The sequence below is a fragment of the Lithobates pipiens genome, unplaced genomic scaffold (assembly GCF_037356315.1).
Source record: "Lithobates pipiens isolate NorthernLeopardFrog02 unplaced genomic scaffold, aLitPip1_a1.2 Scaffold_13, whole genome shotgun sequence".
Classification (NCBI taxonomy): domain Eukaryota; kingdom Metazoa; phylum Chordata; class Amphibia; order Anura; family Ranidae; genus Lithobates; species Lithobates pipiens.
Genome location: NW_027507718.1, coordinates 350,045,876 through 350,059,114, shown reverse-complemented (window position 1 = coordinate 350,059,114; position 13,239 = coordinate 350,045,876). Strand labels below are relative to the sequence as shown.

Below are 13,239 nucleotides of genomic sequence, written 5' to 3'. Positions count from 1 at the left end.
TGACCATCATTGTTAGAAATCATTCATTATTATGTATAATTTGTTGGGAACCTGGGAGTCCCAAACAAATTCCCTTAATTTACAGGGATTAACTTTCAATTCCTGTATGTCTATGGGACAAAAAGTGTGAAATCTCCGCAATGGGACATAGATGATGAGAAAAAAGCATTGCACCACTGATCAATACAAAATCCTTGCTGATCCCCAGGTTTAGCCTTCAAATGGGCAAGCAATCACCATACCAGACTACATTTGACCCCCTTTTTTGGGGGGGGAGACCCAGCTAAAGACTCTGTGCTTGCTCCGTATGCAACACCCCTCCAAAGAGAAGCGAAGTCCAGAACAGCCCCCCTCACCAGAGAGATCTTGCAATTGTCTATATATCTTTCCACCCTACCTACAGCACGTCTCTTACCCTCTATCTTTTCCCTCCTCTTCTATCAATATCTATTAGCCTAAAGCGCCACCACTCCTGATCCCCCTTTATAGAGGGTTTAATTGGCCATTGTATTGGGCCTCCTATTTGCGCTTTTTGTACCCCCAAAAAACCCTCAAACCCCAGCTAAACATGTATTGTGCTTATTTACTACCCTTATTTTTTTCTTTCTTTTTTCTTTTGACCCTTCAAATACACTTGCTTGTTGGTAAAATCTAAAGGAATTGCAGCTGAGCAATAAGTATCTAAAGTCTCTGGGTATCTCTTGTAATTGATAATTATTTATTGAAGTAAACAAGACTTTGGGGGCTTTTTTTGACCATCATTGTGTGAAATCATTCATTATTAGGTAAATATTTAATTTTTACTGAATACTCTTTGCCATATGAAGTCTCCCTCTCCACAGATGTCTGCTGTTACCAAAGGTAATATGTTAAAAGTTGTTTAACTAAATAGTCATTTCACTTTGCGGTAAAATTTTGATGTAAGACTTGTTTAAATTGGTGGCAGCCATAGCCACGGATGACAGGTGGCTTGGAGGCTATATGTTGTTTCCTCCCCAAATGATGGCCGCAAGGTGTCTCTCTTATCCTGGGCGGTCACCATATGACGTCCTTGGCTTTCCATCCACTAGGTGGCGCGCACACCGACACGTCACTCAGGCGCAAATGCGCGTGCCTGATGGCCGCTATATCCGCCAGGTGCCCGCGATTGCCGGTCACAGAGCAGGGACATGGACCTGTGTGTGTAAACACACAGATATACGTCATGCCAGGGGAGAGGAGATCGTGTGTTCCCAGTACAGAGGAACACCGATCGGTCACCTCCCCCAGTTAGTCCCCCCCCCCACAGTTAGAATAACTCCCTAGGTAATACATTTAACCCCTTGATTGCCCCCTAGTGTTAACCCCTTCCCTGCCAGTGACATTTATACAGTAATCAGTGCATTTTTATAGCACTGTTCGCTGTATAAATGTGAATGGTCCCAAAATAGTGTCAAAACTGTCTGATCTGTCTGCCGCAATATCACAGTCCTGACAAAAATTGCAGATCACCGCCATTACTAATAAAAGAAAATGCCATAAATCTATCCCCTATTTTGCAGGTGCTATAACTTTTGTGCAAACCAATCAATATACGCTTATTTCAATTTTTTTAACCAAAAATATGTAGAAGAATACATATTGGCCTAAACTGATGAAAAAATTAATTTTTGTTTTTAAAAAATTGGGATATTTATTATAGCAAAAAGTAAAAAATTATGTGTTTTTTTCAAAATTGTCAGTCTTTGTTTATAGCGCAAAAAAAAAAAAAAAAAAAGCAGAGGTGATACCACCAAAAGAAAGCTCTATTTGTGGGAAAAAAATCATCAAAATATCATATGGTTACAGTGTTGTATGACTGCACAATTGTCATTCAAAGCATGACAGCGCTGAAAGCTGAACATTGGCCTAGGCAGAAAGGGGGTGAAAACGCCCCATATTGAGGTGGTTAAACAGTTTAATCAACCAGCTATTTTTACCACACCCTGCCCCCCCCCCCCCCCGCCCCCCCAGCCACATGTGTGAACGAGCCCTAACACAGTTTTTACACTCAGATGCATTACTACTTAGAATATGAATGGAAGTATATATACTTTTAGTTGTTTATTCATGTTTTTGAATAGTATAAATATTTAAAGTATATGAATAGATGAGATTAAAAACCTCTGAGTATTTTTTGCTATCTGTATCATGTTGGAAGGATTTCCCTTCACTTCCTGTCCTACAGACATAACAGGCAGTGAGAGGAAATTTCCCACAGAATGGGACTGACACAGAACTCATTGGAACAGGTATCACATCAGGACTGATAGAAAAGAGAATTTTCCCAATGGGGACACAGGCAGGAATAAAAAACTTGACAAAGGGTCTAAACCTTCCATACAAAAAAGAGAAATTGCCTTTACATACACATAAAATCTGTTAGACTCAGCTTTGTGTTCATTTAAACCTTCTCTACATGGGTAAAAACTGTACATTTTACCCATGCCTGGAATACCATTGACTGCTGTGAACATGGAATGGGTTGGGAGGTATTTGTAAATGTAAACAGACAAAAAAGTAAAAAGTCAAATTAAAGTGTGCCTAAAGCTAAAACAATTCTGTTGTTTTGGATACAGGGAGAATCCCTGTCAAGTTTTTACTGCTGTCTTTGTGCATGCAAGGGAGATTTACACGTTCTACTTGTCCTGGTGACAATTGTCATTAAAATAGAAAGGATGGGAATTCCAATTTTTTTTATAGATGTCCCTGAAACAGGAGAAGCAGGGACATTTTCCAATGGGAGACACTTTTTACAGTGACATTGATGTATAGAGAGATTCCCCCCTCATTTGCAGAGATTTCCTTTCACTTCCTGATGTGTCTCCAAGGCAGGAAGTCAAAGTAAGTATTTCTAGTATGACACAGAGAGCAAAAAAATGTATAACGTTTTTATCCATTGCTAACTGTATTCACAATTAAAAAGAATATTGTAGATTTAATTATGTTTTAGTGCATGTCTGAACAAAATACATAAAAAAAATTCAGTACATGCACATTTATCCATATTTTATCTCTTTAAAAATGCAGATGGTACAGAAAAGCACCTGACGATCCTTCCAGAAATTCAGTGGGCTCCAACTTCCTGCAGTGAGCTGACAACAATCCCCTGCTACACTCAACTCTCAAGCAGCATTGTCAGCCCACTTGACACTTTCCTGTGTACTACAGAACCCCTCCCCATCTCCATAACAAAAGGAAGAGGCTTTTTCGTCCAGTAGGGAGAACTTAGGCAGAGATTAACACTGTTTGTGAACATGCTGTTTTATTTTAGTGAGGTACTGTATATATGAAAAATTGAATATTTATATTTTGCTTTTGAACTGTTAGGTGCAGCTTTAAGATAATTTTACTGTTTTAAAATTATTGTGTGTTTTTTTTAATGAGTAAACTCAACATATCCCTTAGAGCTAGCCCCGACCTTAAACTAAACCCGTCATTCAAACCTAACCTAGCCCTAACTTAACTCATCAACTCAAAGTATAACTAAAGGCAAAACATTATTTCCGTTTTGAATAGCGTGGAGAGGGAGTAGAACACTTGTCAGTTTTTACTTCTGTCTGTGCCCCCATTAAGGAGATTCACCCTCTCTATTTGCCCTGTTTACCATTAACATTGAAAGTGAAAGTAAAAGAAAATCCCAAATTGTGGGTTGTTCCCAGTTCTAGTGACCTGGAAGTCCCCAACAAATTCTCTTCATTTTCAGGGATTAACTTTCAATTTCTGTATGGCTATGGGACAGGAAGTGAAGGGAAATCTCCACAATGGGACACAGATGATGAGAAAAAATCGTTGCACCACTGATCAATACAAAATCCTTGCTGATCTCTGGGTTTAGCCTTCAAATGGGCAAGCGATTACCATACCAGACTACACATGACCCTCTTTTTTTGGGGGGGGGGCCAGGTAAAGACTCTGTCATACGCAACACCCCTCCAAAGTGAAGGGAAGACCAGAACCGCCTCTCCACACGAGAGAGAACTTGCAATGGTCTATCATTCCACCCTACCTACAGCACCTCTCTTGCCCCCTATCTTTTCCCTCCTATTAGCCTAAAGCGCCACCACTCCCAATCCCCCTTTACAGAGGGTTTAATTGGCCATTGTATTGGGCCTCCTATTTGCGCTTTTTGTACCCCCGAAAAACCCTCACACCCCAACTAAACATGTATTGTGATTATTTCCTAACACCGCTCCCCCCCCCCCCCCCATTTGTTTCTCTCCTTTTTTTTTTTTTTGACCCTCCAAATGCCCTCCTTATTATCTATTGGTTTGGGCTTCACCTGGTTATTTGATGTTTGTTAGTTGATTGATACATGCTGCGTTGCCTTGGGTTCATGCAACGACAGTCCCAAGGCAGGCATCCTGCTGTACCTGTAATATTTCTCTGATTGTTACAGCGCATTGAAATATAACAATATAATTGCCATATTCCTGTATTGTATGTTCAAATATTTTTTTTTAAATAAATCTTGTTTGGAATTTTTTTTTAAATCTGACAGGGGGTTATAACCTTCACTCTATCCAAAATGAAAAAAAAAAGTTTTGCCTATAGTTCTTCCTCTCATCATTAGCTTAACTGTAACTCTAAAATTACAATGTATACTATCATGACAATAAATACTATATTATCACAGATTAATCAGATCATAAACTCCAGGACTAGGCCATCCTAATTATCCTCTGTCAAATTATATTGTACCTGTTCTGTCTCTCTTTATTTTGTAAAGCACTGCTCAAAATATTTCCACCATATACATCTTGTATAATAATGCTAATAATAATAGGAGACAAGTATGTTGGGGTCTGTTAATAATGTATCAACATTTTGGCACGTTTTCACCAAATAAAACAATCCTTCAAATGCTGATGCTATTGTTATCTTGGATGTTGTGACACTCATATGGAAGCTAAGAAAATAATATTATAATGTTTGTTAGAATTAAGCGTATAGTTTTAAAATAGACCTGAAAAAAATGATATTAAAATAAAGAACATTTTTTTTTGATTTTCTAAATCAACCAATAAAACATTTCTTAAATACAAAATACATATGCTATAACAGTTGTTATTTTAATTTGTAGGGTCATATTGTTGATGATTTTATTTTTTTCATTTATTAAGCTTTTATTTTCAAAGTACACTCCTCAAAGGCACTTCGATCACAAAACAAAAATACATAGGCAGAAATGAACATGGCAATTTCAATACATGACATTTTCTTCCATTGTTGGTTTAGTTCTTTCTCAGTGATTCAATGCTGATCCATACAGAAAACACCCCGACGTTTAAGGCGCTGTCATGTTTAATTAGATAATACAAGTCATTGAATTTTCTAAACAATCATAAATGACAAAGTGAAAAAAGAAAATCAGACCTTTTTGCTCCATAGCAATAAATACTCATTTATACAGTGCCATTATTTATTTCAATAGCAAACATAGATTTTTTTTTTGTTGTTGAATATTTAAGGTTGCTTCCATAATTTCATCAATATAAGAGAAAAAGAACACTTGAGAATACAAAGCAAGGAAATGACATTTAAATTCAAATGATAAAGTTATGAGCATCGCCTCTTAAGGAGTAGACTTTTAAAAATCCCTACAAATATTTTTTTATTTAAATTGTGTCCTTATACTTTATTTGTTATATTTTATGTAGGAAAATAGATTAGTGTTTTGGAAAAATTTTGGCAGTGAAATTAACTTCAAGCTACTTAGACCTAGTGAAAAGCACCTTTCTTTACTAATATATCTTAAAACTCATCATGACATCCAGCTGAAAAGCAATTATGTATAAAGTAGATCATTTATTTCATACAGCATATAATATATTTAGTTGAGATCATAATTTGGTTCTGAATGCATGTACTGTCTTAAAATGAATATTTTGCCCCTAGATTTTTGTAAGGGCATTCATTGCAAGCTACATAGCATTGTATAGGGATACCTTTATGTACAGGCAGCCTCTGGTTTTGTAGCATATTCCAACTTAAATAACTGCAGTTCTGTACCAATATACACAATGTACATAACAATTCATAACCCAAATGCCGTTGTAAGCAGAAAGAGCTAAAAAGACGATAGCAAACTTACACAAGAAGTTTCCAAAATTATTTCCGGTCTGTTTTCATACAAAATGAATTAAACTCTTTGAACTGCTGGCAATACTCTTAACTTCACTAAAGTACACACAGACATTGTCTTAATATATATGCTGTATACTGGATTATGTACCAAAACATGTATATCAAATGTTATTTATTTATTTTTTTTCAGATTTTTATTTTGTTAAGAAAGATGTGCATTAATCAGCTTGCGTGTTTTGTAATTTATATACTCTTACATTATATACAGAATTTTATCTTGTTATGTCTATAAAACATTAAAATATAACTTTACACATGATTCCAAAGCTATTTATATACAGACCTTATGTCTTTTTTGACAGAGGAAAAAAACATTTTCTAAATGTATTTTTAGAACGGCAGCCCCAGAAGTGTGTGGTGCCGAACTGCTGAGCAGTGAAATCAAAACAAAATTAAACTGGAAAGAGCAGTATGATAAGAATAGACTTGGGTTTGCTCATTCTAGCCATTCATTTGGTTGTATGTGTAGTAAAAGAGAGAATCCATTGCTATATATAGTTATTATTTCCTTAACATTTCATCATCACATGCATTTCCAGATTTCATAAACTGGAAACAGATTTCTTGATAGCTATATTCTAGTTAATTTTTTGTACTTCTGCATTGTTACTTTATTAAAGTGTTTTCCTATAAAGGACTACTTATTAGATCATGTGCATGTAATGGTGGTGATTGTGTATTACCACTATATCTCCCTCAGTCTAGCTCTTTCTTAATTTTGATATTTTTCTAATCTAAAAATGTAAAACATTAACTCTTGGTGTATACTTGGCTCAAATTGGGTAGATGCAAATGATGGAAGTATACATTAGGTCAGGTGAGTTGATTATAACAAAATATCAACACAATAGCTTTGATCTAGAGGTTGCATAAAAAATACTTAATTATTCTATCCACGGAACAGTATAGGACAGCTCTGGTTTATGTACTGACTGCCATTAACCTATGACTTTGGATTCATACCCAACACTTAAAATAAACAAGCTTTATGCATTAGAATTTTAATAGCGCATTGTTATTCAGGTTTTTACTGATTTTATGACAATTTGTTGTAGCTGGCCAGGTTAGCATTTATTCACAAAGGTAATAAATTATCTGTCCATATATATTATTTTAGATTTAGTTGATGCCAAACCCAATAAATATATCTAAAATAGAATATATTGACAAAAGAAATAAATTATTTTACTAAGACAGTCTGCCTTGCTCCAACATAAGTACACATATGTGAAAAAGGAATGCAGTGTCATTATAGTTCTGCTTGGACTAGGTCATAGTAAACTAGCTTTTGCATGGAAAGGGTCAGGGATTAATGCATAACTCACTCTGCACATTATTATCAGCAGGGCAGTGCGGGAACACGCGGTCACCTCTTTCATTTACAAAGAAATGAAAGGGAATAATAGCTGCAGCTCTATAGAGACTTCTATAATAAAGAGTGTAAAGATATGAAATGCACTCCCAAGGGAGCTTGTATAGGCAAGCTCAGTGTACCCATTATGGCGAGATTAAAAGAGCACAACACACAGACCTACAAAAATATCTTTGTGGTTAGCAATTTGTTGATTCTGAAAATTATTTGGCTTTTAAAAGGTAATTTTATTTCATTGTTTAATGTTAAAACTGACAGTACACCCATCTGGATATTCTGCCTTTATTCAAACAAATGTAAAAATACTATTTAGTTGCAAAAACAAAAAGATACAACTATCCTGGGCTCATTTTATAAGATGAGTTAGGTGAATTGTCCTGTTGTGCCCCAGTGGGCTTTAATTGACAATATGTAGGTTTGTAAAACTGACTAATCTCTCATAATGTCTTTTATTTAGTAAAGCATAAGTGATCTAGTTTCACTAAATAACATTCAGAAGAATGAGGTGAGAAGAGCCTAATAGGTAAATACCACTTACCTCTAACTTGCCATCTACTACATGCAAGGTGAATACTTCTGGATAATTCCTTCACCTCCCTCTGCCTGAACTACTAGACTCATAGAAGTTTGCTTTATAGCTGGCAAATTTCTAACCACCAGACAAAAGGAGCGGAGAAAACAAGAAATTCGAAAATTTCCTACTAGGAACATTAATTAGCATGCAACATCCCTCAAAATGCATTCCCCTTTACTGTGTTACAATCCTGCTGGGACTTTACTGCTTTGTAGGACCTTCTTAGAAGTTTTTCAGCCCAGCTACCATTGTCACTAGTCAAGGTAAAGTGTGTGTAAATTTTGCAGAGAGCACAAATACACATATAAGATATAACATATATTATCTGTGGGATTATATGTGAAACCTAGTTAAGCTGCTGACAGTGGACGTCTGGGTTAAAAAAACAATCTTGTCCAACACAATACTGTGCAAGTAGAAGATCTCTTTACTAGGGAACTGTACAGTGGTAAAGACCAAGAAGGGCACTGAGTCCTGTGCCAAAAAAGAAAAACGCATTTTGGGTTGTATTGCTCCTTAAAAACCAGGTATCATAGTGATTTTCTATTTTTCACAGTAGACTGATGTAACCACCTCCACTGAATGCTACTTAGAGAATCAATGGCCTCATCTAAGCTATAGCACAGGACCAAAACAAATCTGTTTGCAACTGCTAATAAAAGTAGTTTAATGTAATGTAAACATTTGACCATAAGTCACACAATATCTTTCCATGCCTATAGGTATAAATATTACTCTTTTCTATAAAACTTAGGCATATTATATCTCTATTGCTGAAGGGTAGTAAACAATTTCTAGCACACCGTGTCAATTACAGGTATGTGACAAAAGGAGTGATCTTGAACACCCACCGCTCTGTTACTCAATGTTTTTTGGGAACCCTTATTATTACCAAGTGCCCTACAGCAGAAAAATATACAATTCATGTGCTGTTTGTGCATCAAAGCAGCTGCTATACATCTGGTCAGTAGCTCAAGCTTTTAAAAAAAAATGCCTTATACCTGACAAAATCGAATAAAACGTTATTGAAAAAAAAAAAAAAAAAAAAAAAAAATGCCTTAGGCCTGGGGTACGTAAGTACCTTTTTCTTTGTGTTATTGCTAAGAAAAAGCTTGCGGGCATCTTTAAAACTGAATTCCACATATATTTAAAATACACAATATGCAATCGTGTATTTATGATAAAACAATACATGGATTTTTAAATATGATTAGTGTATGTACCTAAATTTGACCTGATATCAGCCTTTTACAATGCCCTGTATAGCAGCACGCAGATTAGAAGAGAGAGAGGGACAGCAAGTGTGTGGACAGGGGTTGCTGATAGGAAGGGAAAGCACTTAGTGGTGCACCTCAACAGTCTACTGCCTCACTGTCAAATTGGTAGGCTGGAGGTAGTGTCAGCAATAAATTCCTTAACTGTAACAGAGAAAGTGATGGACATACGTAAATCTCTGGCCTGAATAGACCGCTGTAAAAATCGTTTAAGTGGTTCTAAAGGCTCAATTTTTTTTTTTTTACCTTAATGCAGTCTATACATCGAAGTAAAAAAACTTCTGGGTGCAGCCCTAACCTCCCCTTCTTTATACTTATCTGAGCCCTATTTCGATCCAGCGATGTGCACAGGAAAAGCAGCACTCCTGGGCCACTCTCTATCATGATTGGCTCAGACAACAATGCATGCCATTGGCTCCTGATACTGTCAATCACAGCCAGTGATCCAATGATCTGAGAATTTTTTTTCTTCTATTCTTTCCTTTAAAATCACTTTATGCTGGTTTAACAACAGATAAAAGGCAACAGCCCCTTGTGTGTCCCTTTCATATAAATATAAATATTTGCCTGGAGTTAAACGTTAACAGTATTTTCAGGGTTTTGTTTTAATTCTTTACCCTTTTCGTAAAATAAATAAAGTTAGAACCTATTTTCAAAGTATACCCGCAAATAATTAATATTCCTCATCATTTTAATTACAGTATAATTGCTTGTGCACATAAGGGTATGGTCATTGAAAGCAGTAACAATTACAAAAAGTCTAAAGAAGTTCTCCATTTAAGAACTCTTTCTCTTACCTCACAGAGGGAAACTACTGAATACCCCCATCGGTTAAATTATTAATTTCATTAAATCATAAAGCTAACTTTAGTTTTATGGAGTTCTGAGGCTTTCAAGGAAAAACATTTTTCTTCTCAATCACAGAGAGATGCATCTATGAAATTTCTATCACCCAAATCATTTAGAGCAGAAGACTGTGTGGTCTTCTGAGGGTCTCCAGGAAAGAATTTTAACTTTCAAAGGGGTGCTGTTCAGTTTTTTTTTACATCACTTACTACGTTATTAATTTGTGAAGGATTATCAGCATAAGGCAGACTATACATTATGCAATTTTCTTTCCCTCAACCATGGGTTGAAGGAAAGAACATTGCTCGATTCTCTCATCAACACAGTCAGTGTTTATGGAGGAATCCCTCCCGTGGAGCTATTGTAGTCTGGCAGCTAGAGGTTTTCCCAGCCATGATTGAATAATTCAATGATTGAACAACAAAAAATCTAACAGGCTGGTTGTACTAAAGTCGATCGGTAGATTAAATTCAGTACACCCAGCCTGCCCATACATAAATCAAAATCCAGCTTGCTTAACTTAAGACTGTCTCTGGCTAGCTTAACGCAGAATTCTGCTCCCCCCCCAGCAAAAAATGTAAGTGAGCAGCTACACATATTGTAGCTGCTGACTATTAGGACTCTTACCTGTTCAGGAATCCAGTGATTTCAGCACCCCAGCCAATGTTTCCATTGGCTCTCAGGTGTTGCCGCTGCCATTGTCTGTAAGGGTAACCAGCAGTGAAGCCAAATGTGGCTCGGAGGGGGGAGGGGGGAGTCAGATAAGCGGAGCTTCCACTTTTGAGTGGAATTTCACTTTGAGACTGTCTGTAGTCCCAACAATTGCTTGTAATAAGTCCTGCTGAAATAGACTGGCTGTTAAGGAAGCGTTACCAATATATATGTAATTGATTGTATGAAAAACCAGGACAGCACTTCCTCTATCATCCAATCTAATCAGTACTGATCATGTATAAATGTTCAAGCTTTAAGCAATCCTCAGCTCTCCTGTTGAAGTTGTAAATCACCAAACAGACCTTCTTTTTTGAGTAATTACATTAAATAAATCTGTTAATGGAGGGTACTGTTGTAGCATTTGCTTCTTCATGCTCACAAAGGCTATATAACTAACAGAGATGTATTCTGCAAGAAATATTATTGCCACAATATACGTTATCTACAATTCTTGTAGCTGTATGAAAGGAAGCCTAATTTACCTAGTCTTGGTCTGTAGAGTGATATGTAAACTGCTGCTGCAGTAATGTTATATTGATAATAAAGCTTAACTAATTAACCAACATTATGATGATCATATCCTATAATATACTGTACCTGCAATGTAATACATGTATATGTTTCTGCTGTAAACACTTGGTAATTTACTGCATATCAAATAGTATAAAAATTATTTTAAGTTCAGCACTTTGCTAGCATTAATAAAATGTTACTATAATGAAACACAAGTAACATCTATTTCTAAATGGCTGTGTAAAATTACTTTTGAAAAAAGCAAGTCTTTTGGATGCCAATATTACCAGTCTGTACTACCATATAAATTAATAAAATATTGCGCATGTAGAAGTATCTACATGTGAATGTGATAATACTATAAAATGTAAGGTCTTGTGATCAGCATGACTGTGAAAAAATAAAACATTTTATTTTTACAGAGAAAATCTAAGTAGAAAGGAAATAAGCAAAAACACCATGCTTCACAAAATGGTAACTCAACCTGCCCTGTTGTTAATGGGAAAGCCTATAAAATAAAGTAATACAATGAAATACGTTTGTTTTAAAAGAATGTTAGTTATACAATATCTGATACATTTTATAATCTACATTATGTTTACTTAAGATTTTGTGTTAGAGGTATTTGACACACGTGATCCAAAGGCAGTTAAATGAACTGATTATTTCCACTGGGCACACTAACCAATTACTTGAAAATAAATATAATAAAAACAGTATTATCATCATTTTGAATCTAAAATAATTTTTAAAGGTTAGAGTTGTTTTTATTACCAAACATGATAATACTATATGATACAATCTCATTTTCTATAATTTTTGTTCCAATTTAACGAATTTATATTTGGTTTGGAAAATATGAAAGTAATGCTGTAACCCTTATGTTCCATTTATAGTATTTTTTATGTTATATACACCCAGAATGGAAGCAATTTTTTTTGAAAAGCCATTGTATCCTTTTTTGAAAATACTAAAAAAAATTTCTTTCATGTTAAATGTTTTATTTTTCTTTTTTATCTTATAAAATGTCACATCTTGATGCAGTTGATGTCAAGTGTGCTTAAGTCATATGAATCAAGAAACGAACAACGGTGGCTTCAGAAACTGGTGTGTTGCCTGTACAACGATTTTAGTCTGATTAGACAGATCTTCCAATTCTAGCTATGCATGTCAGTCAAGCTTCATCTTGAAAAGGTGTAGAAAATTGAGCTGTGTTTCTGCTCTATAGTTTTGTTTCCCTTTTTTATTTTCACACAAGCCTCCATTTTGTTACTCAAGATGAAATCCATAGGGGCAGACAGAATTCTTGCTCCAAAAAAAAGTCTTCAAGATATTGGATGCCTCTTTCACCACGTTGACAAAAAACGCACAAGAAAGACCATTGTGTAAGGCACTCAAAAGGTTCTTATCAATCACGAGAGATCAGTCACACTGACATTCATTCTCATGCCAGGACTCACTGCATGCACTGCTTTTGGAAATTCTGGTGTCAGAACACGTCCATTTTCCCCAGCACTTCCTGTAATTGACAGCCTTGCCTTGTTCCTCATGACATCACTCATGGATATCTTAAACATAAAGGGAAAAAAATGATATATGTCATATAATACTTGCAGATTAATTAAAATGTGTAGGTGTGCATGATTATTGAGCATCACATAAATATTAACAACAGCATTTCTAAACACATTCAAAAATATATTAAGCACACCACAAAGATGCCATTAGATAGGTTAACATCCAAACCTGTGTGAGTATGTATGCTATTGTTTCACATACTG

At 35.6% G+C, this 13,239-nt stretch overlaps 1 protein-coding gene across 3 annotated transcripts in view; it reads right to left on the bottom strand.

Moving 5' to 3' along the window:
• Positions 1-5,108: 5,108 nt before the first annotated feature.
• Positions 5,109-13,239, bottom strand: part of GRIA2 (glutamate ionotropic receptor AMPA type subunit 2) — a 226,717-nt gene continuing 218,586 nt past the window's right edge. For 2 of the 3 annotated variants that reach the window (XM_077477108.1, XM_077477107.1), the window contains exon 16: positions 12,888-13,026. Coding sequence is in view for 1 of the 3 variants with exons in the window: in XM_077477112.1 (XP_077333238.1) it covers positions 12,871-13,026 (156 nt within the window). In the remaining 2 variants the exon portion in view is untranslated. Of the gene's footprint in view, positions 9,106-9,168; positions 13,027-13,239 lie in introns of those variants that run through there. The other variant, XM_077477112.1, reaches the window with a different exon arrangement.